This window comes from Pan paniscus, chromosome 18 (assembly GCF_029289425.2).
Source record: "Pan paniscus chromosome 18, NHGRI_mPanPan1-v2.0_pri, whole genome shotgun sequence".
NCBI lineage: Eukaryota > Metazoa > Chordata > Mammalia > Primates > Hominidae > Pan > Pan paniscus.
Genome location: NC_073267.2, coordinates 85,010,785 through 85,025,715, shown reverse-complemented (window position 1 = coordinate 85,025,715; position 14,931 = coordinate 85,010,785). Strand labels below are relative to the sequence as shown.

At 46.3% G+C, this 14,931-nt stretch overlaps 1 protein-coding gene across 1 annotated transcript in view; it reads left to right on the top strand.

Annotated features, from left to right (window-relative positions):
* The window catches only part of CFDP1 (craniofacial development protein 1), a 142,375-nt gene extending 129,307 nt beyond the window's left edge, over positions 1–13,068 (top strand). The window contains exons 6-7 of the mRNA XM_008954904.6: positions 1,761–1,919; positions 12,736–13,068. Of these exons, the coding sequence (XP_008953152.2) occupies positions 1,761–1,919; positions 12,736–12,826 (250 nt within the window). The 3' untranslated portion in view covers positions 12,827–13,068. The remainder of the gene's footprint in view (positions 1–1,760; positions 1,920–12,735) is intronic.
* The last annotated feature ends 1,863 nt before the right edge of the window (positions 13,069–14,931 follow it).

Genomic DNA, 14,931 nt, shown 5'->3' with positions numbered 1-14,931 from the left:
CAGTAAGTTTCCCCACTCATGCTCCGTTCCTGGTAAAATGGTGAAAAAGTGTGTGTGTGTGTGTGATCACGCGCACATATGACATTGTAGGGGTTGAGTTGTCTGGAAAACAGTGCTTAGAAGATATGAATTGAAAGCTCATAAAGAGCTATTTGGAGTTCTCTTAAGCAAACTGGGAAGTAAAGTAACTAATGAGAAAATCTCTCAAGTCACTTCTCATCTGGAGGCGAGATAGTGCAGTGCACCACCCTGAGAGTCGGGAGAGATCTTCCTTTGTCCCGGATCTGCATTGTCTATTGCTTTGACCCTTGTTTTATCATTTAACCTCTCTGAACTTTGTTTATTTGTCCAACTTAATACAAGGATGATGAAGCTTGCCCAGCCTATTCTGAGTTGATCTTAAGCTCAGCATGTACTGGGGTGTGACCCAAACAGGGAAGTTGACATCCTCTCTACTAAAGTTAATAGAATGAGAATGTTCAGGGTCATTGTTCAGTCCCAGCAGTCTGGTGTTCAGTGTGGACGTTGGCCTGTTGGCTCACACCAGGCAGAGGGGGTGAATAGTCGTTCACCCTGCTTTGCAGCAGGGACGTGGGGTTTCGGAATGGGTTAGGGTGATACTAGGTTATTTCAAAGATGATCCCTTCCAACTCTGAGACTGGGTCGTGTGTCACAGGCCTTAGTGAGAGTTAGATGAGATCATGGCTACAAAAGCACTTGGAGAACAAACATTCTAGACAAGTAAAGGTATTATTATCAGTAGACCATGTGACATTAGCTCATAGTTTTTAAATGTTTAACTTTCTTGCATATCCCCGTGAGGCAGAAAATAACTTCCAAGTTCCTACATGCTGGTAGATGATTTCGTTTCATTTCATAAAGAGACCAAACCTTTCCTCATACCATCTTAACTGCATTTTGCTTTTCTTATTTTATTTCATATGTTTAACAATGACTGGAAACATTTGACCTGCCAAGACTTGAATTTGGGCATCTGGGGTTTCTCCCACTGTCCATGATAGCATCACCAGCAAGTGGAGCACAGGCTGTACATTCCCCGTGTGAGCTTTCGGAGTGAGGAATGTTCTCCACCTCCTGGAAAAAACAGGGCCCAACTCACAGGAGTTAAAAGGAAACTGATTTTAGAACCCTCTTACAGTACTGTGACTTTTCACTCATCAGTGTTGGGAACTGGTTCTCTTTCTCTTAAAAGAACCCCCTGGGGCTTTAAGCTTAAACGATGACAGTGACTCAGAGTGGCTCATGCTTATTGCACCTTGACGCTGTGCCAAGTGCTGTTTTAGCCCTTTACGTGTAAGATACACCACAGCCTGTGAGTAAGCATTTGCTTTGTAGATTAGGAAACCAAGGAACATGCAGTAAATAACTGGCCTAGAGTAACACAGTTAAGCTGGAAGTTGGACCTTGGCATGTGACTCCAAAGCCCTGCCTGAAGCGCTGCTCCTCTCCTCCTTGCAAGCAGAGACCTGCCACACAGAGCCCACAGAGGTCTGAAGGAGGCAGGATTTCCTGTTCGTAGCTCAGGAGAGCAGACAGTGGTGTTAAGCAGGAAAAGCACATTAGAATTCCAGTTTACTTACAGTGCTCTCCACACCAGGAAGGAAATGCCCCAAATATGAACATGGCTTCCACTAAGATAAATGGCTCCAATCTAGGGGATTCCCATTTGCATCAGAAAAACTGTTAATCTAGAGATCAGAGTTTTTACCTGCTACATCTTTCATATTTTCTTTCCTTAGGTTAAAAAGATCAAGTGGCATGAGCAGCCTTTTGGGGAAAATTGGTGCCAAGAAGCAGAAAATGAGCACCCTTGAGAAGTCCAAACTGGACTGGGAGAGCTTCAAGGAGGAAGAGGGGATTGGTGAAGAACTGGCCATCCATAATCGAGGGAAAGAGGGGTAAGAAGGAGTAGGTTTTATGCCTTGGAAAATCCTCAGAACCCTGAAATCAAATGATTTATTGGAGACAAACTGCCCACTGTAAGCAAGCAGGAGCTTTTCATGATGGAACTAAAAATGTGAGCACTTTGGTGTGTCAGTAAGTCTCTGTTCCAGTGTGGGGCAGGGCCTGTCACTGGGAAGGCCACTGCGGGTGGAGGGAAGGCGGGGCATGTGAGGAGTACTCTCAGGGCCAGTCACATCTGCCAAGCTGAATTTGCTTAATTACAGCTCCAGTGAACTGTAAGTTGCCTAGTGGTTGGATCTGGCCCGTGGTAGCAGCCTTGGCCTTATCTGAATCATTTGTCCTTCTGAGAAACCAAACTAGTTCAAATCCGTCAAAAACTGAGCCAATGGAATGCCTAGATGTTGCATTATTGTGAATTTTTTTTTGTCTGTGTCATTATGGCCTGGGGTGGGGCTTTACCCTTGGCTATAGCCTGTGTGATAGGCCAGGCCCTCAGACAGCACCCCAGGCCATCACTTGCACCTCTTTCTCTTCGCTGTGGAATACAAAGAGAATGTTCATAACCTATGTATTCAGTTGTAAAAAGGGTCCTTTCCTTGTCATATTTGTCTTACTGGTGATTAAACAAAAAATCAAGAAAGAAATGGTGGCCAGGCATGGTGGTTCACACCTGTAATCTTGGCACTTTCGGAGGCCGAGGCGGGCAGATCACTTGAGGTCAGGATTTCGAGACCAGCCTAGCCAACCTGGCAAAACCCCATCCTACTAAAAATATAAGAATTAGCCAGGCATAGTGGTGCACACTTTTAATCCCAGCTACTTGGGAGGCTGGGGCAGGAGGATCACTTGAACCCACTAGGTGGAGGTTGCAGTGAGCCAAGACTGAACCACTGCACTCCAGCCTGGGTGACAGAGCAAGACTGTGTATCAAGAAAGAAAGAGAGAGAGAGAGAGAGAAAGGAAAAGAAAAGAAAGAAAAGGTGTTCATAAGTACTTACGGACCTCAGAAGGCACTAAGCAAGTTACCACAGAAGTGGCTTCATGGCTCAAAATCAACAGTCCTCACCCCTAGCCATGAAAGGAAATGTTGAGTGTCCCACCAGAGAGCCCTGGCTGCTCGGCAGCTCTGCTTCTTACCAGTAAGCTCTTCTCCACCAGCATACTGGACACCTCTGAGGCTCAGCTCCTTTACCAATAAAACTGGGATAACGATACCATCCTCACTATGTGGTTGTGATGATCTCATGAGATAATATATGTATTGCTTACGTATATGTAATATACATAAAGCACTTTACAGAACACCTGTCACATAAAGGCTTGCATTAAGTCCAAGTCATTCAAGTTTTTTTTAAGAGACAGGGTCTCACTATGTTGCCCAGGCTGGTCTCAAACTTTTGGGCTCAAACAATCCTCCTGCCTCGGCCTCCTATGTAGCTAGGACTACAGGGGCACACCCCTGCACCCAGCTCATTCAGTTTATTAATGATAGACAAAGGATTTATTGGGGGGGGGTCATATTTCTAAATTAGGCTTCAAGATTATCTAAATGAACCTGGAAGCTGACCAGTATGGTTTTTTTTTTTTTCCTAAACATACATACATTTATTTATTTATTTATTTATTTATTTAGAGATGGAGTCTCACCCTGTCACCCAGGCTGGAGTGCAATGGCGTGATCTTGGGTCACTGCAACCTCTGCCTGCCGGGTTCAAGCGATTCTCCTGCCTCAGCCTCCCGAGTAGCTGGGATTGCAGGCGCGCGCCTACACGCCCAGCTAATTTTTGTATTTTTAGGAGAGACGGGGTTTCACCATGTTGGGCAGGCTGGTCTCAAACTCCTGACCTCGTGATCCACCCGCCTCGGCCTCCCAAAGTGCTGGGATTACAGGTGTGAGCCACCACGCCCAGCCCCCAAAAAAACATTTTAAACAGCTTCATGAGCTTGTTTAACTAGCAGACTTCTAGATCAGCTTAAGCTGGAATGCTACAGGACAGGGAGAAGGGGCCAGAGTGATCAGGGGAAGACTCCGGATGAAGTGCAGTGTTGTCTCTTCACGAGTGGTAGCTCTGACATGCGCCCCAAACCTCTCCATTCAGATTCAGCTCCAGTAACTCGCAGCTCTGTCCTGTTCTCCACTCTTGCACAGTGATCTGAGACAGCAGAGGAACTATCAGCGTGTGCTACACATTATTGCTTCTCTGAATATTGATTATATGAGTTGGACAGTGTTCACTCTGCTTGAGTTAATAGAGGTCTTAGAAAAGTAAGGAGTGTTGGGAGCAGTGGCTCACTCCTGCAATCCCAGCACTTTGGGAGGCCAAGGCAGGAGGACTGCTTGAGCTCAGGACCAGCCTGGGCAACATAGCAAGAACTTGCCTCTACTAAAAATCAAAAACATTAGTTGGACGTGGTGCACACCTGTAGTCCCAGTTACTTGGGAGGCTGAAGTGTGAGGATTGCTCACCTCCAGAAGATTGAGGCTGCAGTGAGCTCTGATCGCACCAGTGCATTTCAGCTTGGGTGAAAGAGTGAGACCCTGTCCCAAAAAATAAAAGATTTCAATTAAAAAAAAAGTAAGGAATGGTGCTGTTAAAGATAGGAAGAGTTAACAAAATGTAGACTGGAAGGGAAAACAAGATTAAAAAGAACATCTGCCTAGTGAGAACTTTTCAGGCAGTGGAAAGTCACATAACTGGGTTAGGGAACAACTAACTAATACCATCCTCCTTTATGCTCTGCTTTTCCCTCCTTTGCTTGAGGCTTCTCCCCTCATTCGCCCAGCCAGATTCCACAGATGTGACTGCATGTTTCCAGTGCAGATCTACTGGCTCTGTGCTCTGCCTCAGCCCTTCTCATCTGCCTTCTTAAGTGCCCAGCCCCACATCTCCACTCACTCTCCTTTTCTGGCTCCTGCAGATGGATTAAAGGAGCCCAGCCCCTAGGCCAGTGAAGGGACTGGAGCTCTGTTCCTCACCTTGGCTGAGCATGAGAATCCTCTGGTGACATTTTCCAAAGTTCAGGTGACCACCTCTGTACAGAGCTGCTGAATCAAGAGTCTAGAACAGGTAGGTCACAAATATCTGCATCTTTAAATTTTACTTCTCAGGTGATTCTCATGCACAGCCAAGGTTGAGAATCACTAGACCACAGGTTCAAAATTCTAGAGGCATAAGACAGGTACAGTGACATGCACCCATAGTCCCAGCTACTCACTGCACTCCAGCCTGGACAACAGAGAAAGACCCTGTCTCTTTACCAAAAAAAAAAAAAAAGACACAACAAAACTCTAATGTTGAGAAAAAAGAAACTTAAAGCAAGGAAATGAAGACAGAGACACAGGCTCTGGGCAGGCTGTCACCTGAGTAGGCTGTAGGTTTTTGGGGAAGAATTATACAGGCACCTCCTCGAGGCTCCAGCCTTCTACTTCTAACCAAGTCAGAGCCATGCGAGCACTTGTTTTATAATGATTCATTGCCCTTGCCCAGTTCATGCACTCTTCTGTATGTATATTATGTTTTACAATAAACAATTCAAATCTTGGCTCTTCCCATACCATAGGTACTAGCCCCATTTTCTTCATATATAAAGTAGAAACATTTTAATATACCTCTCGTGATTATTGTGGGAATTAAATAAGTAGAAGAAAGGCCAGGCATGTTTATCAATAGGAGTCTTCTCCCTTTTCCATGAGTCCTGTGCTCGCTTTTCTTTCTCCCACCTGCCATTACTGACCTCACCATGCCTCAGGCCTTACTGGAAAGCTAGATGCTTTATTCCTTTAAGTTTCTTCCTGATGTGTTCCTGCCAACTCTTCAGGAATATTTTCCACAGCGGTGGGAAGTAGAGCTTGGTGGCATCTCCTCCCAGAATCCCTGGCTGGCTTTTTTTCCTTCCCTGGGCCTTTAAACTTGGGAAGTCCCAGGGCTGGGCCCTGGGCAGTCATCTCTTCCTCCCCAGGAAAGCTCACTAGTTGCAAGTTGCAGCTACCATTCTCTACTCAAGACTCAAAAAAAAAAAAAAAAAAAAAAGTATCCCCTGCCCTGACCATTCCACTGAGCTCCAGGCTTACATTTCAGCTGTTAGTTGACATCACCTTCTGGTTGTCCAAGACACATCAAACTTAACTTTCAAAACCAAATACTTGCTTTCCCTCCATAAACAGAACCTTCATTCCTCAGAATTCTTAGAAAATGGCACATCACTGTCTACCCTACTGTTAAAAGAAAAACTTGGGGCCAGGCATGGTGGCTCACGCCTGTAATCCCAACACTTTGGGAGGCCGAGGCAGGCAGATAACCTGAGGTCAGGAGTTCAAGACCAGCCTGGCCCACATGGTGAAACCCCATCTCTACTGAAATACAAAAATTAGCTGGGCGTGGTGGTGGGCATCTGTAATCCCAGCTACTCGGGAGGCTGAGGCTAGAGAATTGCTTGAACCCGGGAGGCAGAGGTTGCAATGAGCCGAGATCATGCTGTTGCACTCCAGCCTAGGCAACAAGAGCGAAACTCAGTCTCAAAAAAAGAAAAACTTGGGCTTCATCCTTGATTTCCTGTCTTTCCACCAACATCCCACAAGTCCAATTGATGGTTTCATCACAAAATACTTCAGCTTATTTCTATTCACGCAGCCCCACTACCACCACCCCAGTACAGGCCGCAGACATCTGCTCCGCTCCCTGCTTCTACCTCTGTACCCTTTCATCCATTCTCCACCCAGCAGCAGAAGCAGTAATTTAAAAATACCATTTTTCATCTCTTCCCTGCGGAACACCCCCGGGTAACCCTTCAAATCAGTGTTAACCAGGCCCTCCCCGAGCTGTCCCCTGCCTACCTCTGTCCTCTTCTCCCCCAGCTCGCTGCAGCCCAGCCTCACTGTCTCTGTGTAGTGCTCCTTCCCCAGGAGGCTCTGGTTTGTCATCCAGGGCTCTATGCAGATGGCACTCTAGAGTACCCCCACGCAAGGAACCCTCAGTCACACTACCCGGTTTGATTTTCTCCGTGACACTTACTATCATCTGATGCATGTTGTCATGTTTTGTTCATCTATGAACATGTTTTGTTACTTCAGGGTAAGTCCCTGAGGGCAACATCTTGTTCCCTATTCTGTTACCAGCCCAGAGCAGGTGCTGCACCATGGCAGTGTCTAAACACCCATCCCACTAGCTAGCAGATAGTCATGGCTTTTGTTTGGCGGTCTAGTAGGATTAGAATTTTTTTTTTTTTTTGAGATGGAGTCTCGCTCTGTTCCCCAGGCTGGAGTGCAGTGGCGCGATCTCAGCTCACTGCAAACTCCGCCTCCCGGGTTCACGCCATTCTCCTGCCTCAGCCTCCTGAGTAGCTGGGACTACAGGCGCCCGCCACCACACCCGGCTAATTTTTTGTATTTTTTTTTTTTTTTAAGTAGAGATGGGGTTTCACCGTGTTAACCAGGATGGTCTGGATTTCCTGACCACATGATCCACCCACCTCAGCCTCCCAAAGTGCTGGGATTACAGGCGTGAGCCACTGCACCCGGCCAAGTAGGATTAGAATTAATTACCCAGAAAAGAAGAGCATGATACGTCAGAATGATGTTTCCATCCAGGCGTCATTTCAGTCAGCAGAGTTGGTTGAAGTGCCTGTACCGGAGACAGTCATTTGTCCAACAAAGAATTGCTGCTTTTCCTCTGAGCTCCAGACTCCCAGGGCCCAGTACAGCCTTCCAGGATCAGCCCTGCAGTCCTGTAACCCATTTCACAGGTTTCTTGGTGGTGATCAGCAGCAGCAGCTTGGCATCTAGCAGTGCTAAGGCGGGGGCCAACTGACTTAAGGGGAGGAATCCATGCATAGAGAAGAGAAACACTGGCTAGTGCCAGCTGCTGCTGTCTGATCAATCAATTGAAGGTTACAATTGGAGACCAGGTGTTTTTGTGAGTTGGAGCGGCATGAAGGAGGGACTGAAGAAAATAATTTTCTTTCTCCAAAAAAATATATTTTCATGACCCCTCAGGGTCACTCTTTCAGAACCAGCACAACCTAGAGGTGATAGGGGAAGAAGGCAGTGGAGAAGAAACTTAATTAGAAACCGCCCTTCCAGTCTAACCCTTGAGATGTTTGCAAGTTAAATCCTCCTGAAGGGGGGAGGTGTACTATTGGGCAACCTGCTTCTTTCAACTGCATTTCTTGAGGCAGCAAAGTCCGTATCTCTGTACATCATTCCCAGAGCTTTATTCTAGCCTCGGAGTGCTTCCGTAGCCCATGCTTTGTGGTGTTGGAAAATGCATTTACCCACTTTTTGTCCTGTGTCTGTGCTGCCTTGAATGCTCACTTGGGGAACAGAATGCTGGCTTTGTCTGGGCAGCATGATAGTAATGCAGCTTTGGAGTGTCCTCAGTGACTGCCTCAGGTTTCCCTGCACTTCCCTGTGCTCTCCCTCTTCCTGACCAGCGGTGCAGGAGGCATCTCAGGGACTTCAGCCAGGGTGACTACGTCGGGTCAGCACTCCATTGGGCCTTACCACCCTCAAAGGCCCTCTGTCCTCCTGCAGGGTGGGTTCCCAGATACAGGTTGAATATCCCTTATCTGAAATGCTTGGGACTGGAAGTGTTTTAGATTTCAGACCTTTTTCAATTTTGAAATATTTGCTTTTACATCATCAGCAATCTTGGGGATGGGACCCAAGTTTAAACAAACACAGAATTCATTTGTTTTATATGTACCTTATACACAAAGCCTGGAGGTAATTTTATGCAGTATTTTAAATAATTTTGTGCTTGAAACAAAGTTTGTGTACATTGAACCATCAGAAAGCAAAGATGTCAGGTGTGGAATTTTCCACTTGTGTCTTGTCAGTGCTTTAAAAGTTTCTGATTTTGGAGGACTTCAGATTTCGGATTTTTGGATTTGGGATGCTCGCCTTGTACTGACATGTTCCCTAGTAGCATTTTCTACCCTTCTCTTGTCCTCTGCTTCCGTTTCTCCCTCCCTTTTCATTGGCCTAGATCTCAGGGAAATTGGTGGCAGATAAATAATTTGGGTTGGAAGATTCAAAAGATGTCAGAGCCTGTTGTGCCTAACCTGGTTCTAAAAGGAAAGACTAGAAAATCCCTTAGGTTCTTAGCATATTTTATTAAAGAAAGTGAAGAGCCTCTTAAATGGGCCACAGAAGGCAATGGAAGCAGAAAGGGATGATGCATCCCCCACCACTAGGCTTCCCTGTGGACTGGGCTGAGTCATGCTGGGCCCCCAAAAGGGCTGTGCACAGGCCAGAAAAGCACCCGGACACATCAAGAGCAAGAGCCGTGATTCCCATTGCACTTGTCCTCAGGTGGGTCTGTTCTGGGACCGTGACCCATTTAAAGTGCATGAAAATGTCCTGAGTCTCAGTGGCCACCTTTGAGGAGGTGGCCTTTCTAATGAGCCCTTCCTCTTTCAGGGACATTTAGTCTCTTGGTCTCTGTTCCAGTTGCCCTGGGTTTTGAGGTTCTGTAGAGGTAAAGTCAAGTCAGAAGAAATGTGAAGCAAGACCGGGCAGAGTGGCTCACGCCTGTAATCCCAGCACTTCGGGAGGCTGAGGCGGGCAGATCACTTGAGGCCAGGAGTTCAAGACCAGCCTGACCAACATGGCAGAACCCCATCTCTACTAAACACACACACACACACACACACACACACACACACACACACACACACACACACACACACACACACACACAAGAAATGGGAAGCAAGAACCCCAAGCCCATGACAACTCCCATAGCTATTTTTTGTTTTATTGTATACAAAGCACTTCTCACAGTTTCATTGTATTGCCAGAGGGTTATTGTAGTTGTTATTCTGTTTTACAGAGAAGGAAAAAAAGGCACAGAAAATTAAGTATCTTGCCCAAAGTCACACAAAAACTAAATGTCAGAGCTACTGTCATTCTTAGTACCTTTTCTGTCTCTTGGCAGTGGGAGAGTCCATATCAAGTAGTTTTGTTCATGGTCAGCTCTTGGCAGTAAACCAAGGCCGTCACAGGCATCCCGTTAGCAGCTGCAGATGGCTGTGAATTGGGGAATAGTCACCAGACCTGCCTTGATGGCCTTTGTCTGGGTTGCCCTTGAGAATTCAGTTGCATCCTGCACATGTTCCCCTCACTGCTGCCTGAGGCCTCCCTAAACCTAAACTCTGACTGCACCTGCCTGTTTAGCACCCAACCTGGGCTTCACTCTTGATAGTCTCAAAGTCAGCTGGACCCAACACAGCTTCTGGGAACGTGCAGGACCTTTATTCATACCCAGTTAGCATCCTCATTTAAGTGTCACTTCTTATTTACAGGAAAGTCAGGGCTGGGCCCGATGGCTCTCACCTGTAATCCTAGCACTTGGGAGGCCAAGGTGGGAGGATCGCTTGAGCCCAGGAGTTCGAGACCAGCATGGGCAACATGGAGAGACCCTATCTTTACAAAAGATTTAAAATTAGCCAGGTGTGGTGGTGTGTGCCTGTGGTCCCAGCTACCTGAGAGGCTGAAGCAGGAGGATTGTTTGAGCCTGAGAGGTCGAGGCTGCAGTGAACTGTGTTTGCACCACTGCACTCCAGCCTGAGCCACAAAGCGCAAGACCCTGTCTTAAAAAAATAAAGTCAGGAAGAAAGACCCCAAATGCTTAAAGCCACATACTTACTCCTTCCCTCCACCTGATCTCCCAGACAGGTAGCACTGGAAGATGGCTCTTGAAACATACCCTAAATTCCTCTTACACCCCCAGGCGAACAACAGCACAGCAAGATCTCATGCTGAGGCTCACCTCTCTTTTTTCTGCTAGCACTTCCAGGGGACAGTTAAAGTGCAGTGCTGTCAAAATCCTGGTCCCCGTGGTAGTGAGCCTCCCTTGGGCTGGTGGGGCTGGGGTGGAAAGATGACCAGTTGTAGTGAACGTGCCTCTGAGACCATTTTGGTTAGCAGCCCCCACTCGAGAATCACGGGTCTCTTAGTGGGAGGTGGGAAGTAAGTTTGTTGTTAGATGTCTACACTTCCCTACCTGTCTTCCCTTTTTCTCTTTTTATCTAAAGGGGTCCATGCTGTCTGCAGCTTCCCTGACTGCCAGGGACTCTGAAGTTCGAATTCAACCAGGCAGCCTGTATTTTTATTTGTTAAATCTGACAATCCTAACCCCAAGGGCTTTTATCAAACCTAAGAGTAGGCCCTGTCATTGTGTTTCCAGCCATTCTGGCCTCATTGACGGTTTTGACACAGCAGCTTAGTACCTGAGCCAGACCAGGTGTTTTGGTTCCTCATTGCTGAAACCGTAAGTCCAGACTTGGGCCATCTACTGTCCTTGGGAGCCTGTTGGAAGCTGGCTTCCTAAAACCATGATAACATTACCTATCATTTTATTGAGTACCTGCTCTGTGCCCTGTGTGATGTAGACACTATTTTATTTAATCCACACAACAGTCCTTCAGAGTGGAGACGACTAGCCATTATTTATTATCTTTATTACAGATTAGGAAACAGAACTAGCAAGGTTAAGTGACTTGCAGAGTCACAGACAGCAAATGACAGAACTCAAACCTCCAGCCCTCTGGCCTCAGAGCCTGTACATTTCTGGCCAGCCGTCCAGAAGGGTCAGGGTAGTCAGGCCTAGCTGGAAATGAGGTAGGATGGATGGTACTTCCTAGGATGCTGTTGGAAGGGAAAGCAAGGCCCTGGACTCAGCAGGGGAACACAGGTTTCTGAACCTGGTAGCATTCTCACTATAAATGTAATGACTTTGTAATGACAGATGCATATTTTCCACAGTGCAACAAAAGAAAAATTAGTGCAGAGATTCAATTTTGTCTCCCATTTTCCATGGCAATTTTTGCTCTCTCCATAGATTAATTAGCAGCAGAGATCTCCTCCGCCCAGGCAAATCGCAGCACGCTTTATGGTGAGGAGGTGCATTAAGATGCAGCTGTGTCTCATTAAGCAGCCAGCCTCACTCCTAGCAAGCGTGCCTGTGCTTCAGCCCTTGCTGCTTTCCCGTCCTGCCTGGAGGACAGAGGGAAAGTTTGCTGAACCCAACCAGATTAGGGAACAGAGTGTCCACCTTTCAAGGGGATCCTTGAAAGGAGAGATCAGAGGCCCTTAAACTCATTCTCTTAGAGGCATTTAGGGAAAGAGTTCTCCTGTCATCTTAGCAGAAGCAACCTAGACCCAAACAGGGTGGAGGATACTGCGGAGAGGAGAAAAGGATGAGGGGAAGAAAAGAGCTCAAAGCAGTTAAATCACTTCTAAAGTGTGCACTTTATGAACCTCAGCTCACTTCACCTTCACTGCAGTCCTGTGAGGTCATTTTTACTGTCTTCTTTCCTTCATTACCACATGCCCCCTTTTCATGTTTTGATGTATGTATGCAGGAGGCGTAGCTTTCTCTTACCCACCAATTCAACACACCACTAAAGCCAAGAAAAACAGCATCACCATGCTGCTGTAGAGAAAAGTGAGGCTCAAAGATGTTCATTCCTTTGCCCAGCTAATCAGTGAGCTAGAGCTAGGACTTGAACCCATGCTTGGGTAAACCGGTGTTCTTTCTTCTGCCCTTAAAGTCTTGTTAGAAAATTGCAACATCTTCCTGCCACCCAGCCTCTAATATACTTTCTCATTGATAAGCTGTTGCCTTCCTTTTATTTTCGCCATCCTTGTTTAGACCAAATGTGAGTGGTTTGGATTGTACTGGAAGAGTCATGGGTGGTCACTCTCGGCACCATTTACTGTAACTTAGTTTATCCCTGGGGGATGGGACTGTGCAGGGGAGGAGTTTTTCCTACTGGATTCTACTGACAAACACTGTTTTCATCTTCTAGGTACATTGAACGGAAAGCCTTCCTCGACCGAGTGGATCACAGGCAGTTTGAAATTGAGCGAGATCTCAGGCTGAGCAAAATGAAACCTTGATGTTACGGGCTAAATCAAGAGCAGCTTAATCCTGTTTACAATGTGAGCTTTTTGTGCGTCTGTGAAATGTTTTACAGTGTTTCTCATCATCTGTTTCCCAGCAAGGTCTTTTTTTTTTCTACATTGAAGTTCTGTCTATGTATCTTAATCACAAATGGTTTCATTCACTTTACTTTTAAAAATTTGTCCTTAAATGAATAAATAAAATAAAAGCTGGTCCTGTGAGAGGATAATGAAGATGACGACCTCACTCACCTTCCCTTTATTCTGCCGCAAAGTCCCACCCAGTTCAAGACAGCACATTCCAGGTCTGTCCAGGCTGGCAGAGGTCTTGCCAGGCATGGTGAAGATAGCTGACCAACCTGGGTGTGAATTTTCCGGGGCCAAGAGGCTCTTTCTGCAGCCAGCCTTGCCCCGAAGACCTAGAGGAGGCGGCTCACTAGAGTGACTGGAATGCCAGGCCCCTTCGCAGCTTGTTCTCATTTCCACTCGGGCTTCTCTTCTGATCTCTCTTTCTCCTGAATGGATTCCTACTGATGGCATGTAAGGCTGAAAATAAGGATATATTATTGCTGAATTAGCTGTTTTTTCCCTTCAGCCTTTTTCCTCTTCCCAAAGAAAAGTTAAATTCAGATATGCTCCCACTTCAATAATTCATTAATTTTTAGTTTGTCAAAGAATATTCTGAAGGATTTTCTTTTTTATACTCATAAGAAAATGTAAATTCCAAACTTCCTGCTTAGAGTCAGACATTCTTTGCAGAACAGCAGGGAGGAGAGTAAGAGAGTAACATCTTCAGTGAAGAGGGAAAGAGGGATAGAGACCATTCATATTAATAAGTGGGAAACCCCACAACCTGCTTCTGGTGTGTGTGCCTGCATGTGCATGTGTGTTACCCGAGTACCATGACAGGTTTGGGTGATGACAGGTTACCTAAGACTGCATTCCATTTCTTGCTGTACCAGCTTTGTGGCCCTGACCACAGGTCATTTTTCTGTGCCTCCATTTTCTGGTCTGCAAATGGCATGAATAACACTAGTACCTCCAAGGGGTGGAGTAAGTTAATGACACACCCATCGGGTGTGAGTACTAGTTTATGGCAGGTCTCCCAATCTAGGCCTCTAATGTGGTGGGAATTCATAGCAACAAAGACCCAACTGTCAACACTAGATGGTTATGGGCTATGGATCTTATTACTCAGAAAGGTAGTTTACAAGCTAAATTTGAACACAATGTCTATTCACATCCCCTCTGATAAATAATTCTAAGTGATTGTAGAGCATTTCAGGCCAGCGTCACAACAGGCGGCCTGCGAGGTCTTAGTTATGGTCCCAAATGGGACATAATAACTGAGGAAAGTGGGCCAGGTGGCTTATGCCTGTAATCCCAGCACTTTGGGAGGCCGAGGCAGGTGGATTGCTTGAGCTCAGGAGTTCAGGATCAGCCTGGGCAACATGATGAAACCCTGTCTTCACCAAAAACACAAAAAGAAATTAGCCAGGCATGGTGGTGCATGCCTGTAGTCCCAGCTACTCAGGAGACTAAGGTGGGAGGATCACTTAAGCCCTGGAAGTTGAGGCTGCACTTAGCCAAGATCGTGCCATTTCACTCCGGCCTGGGCAAAGGGAGTGAGACCCTGTCTGAAAAACAAAAAAAGAATAACCTAAGAGCTGCCAGTATTTTGATGAGAGGACATCCAGACCTTCAGGAGGTAGCAGCCAAGATTTGATGTGAATGTCCTCCCACATGGTACTCTCTGGCTCATCATCCGTCATTCACCACCATTTGGCAACTGTTTCCCTAACTCTTCTCTGGAGTTCTGAGTCCCTCTTCCATTGCGCTTCACAAAGTTCTTCATCTCAGCAGCCAGTGTCTCAGCAACACGTGAGCTGGCTCTCTCCCTATTTGAAAAATGATCTGAAATCCAATAGAATGAATGGTGCTGAGTTCATAGTAAGTTAGGGTTTTTCTTTTTAGCAAATGTTAACACCTGTGAAGCCTAAGGGATTAAGACAAAAGCTGCAAAGCCTGCTGGGTTCTTCTCACAGGTGGGTTTGCTATTCCTGTTTTGCTCCAAGCCATGAAAGGAGAAGTCAGATGTGTCA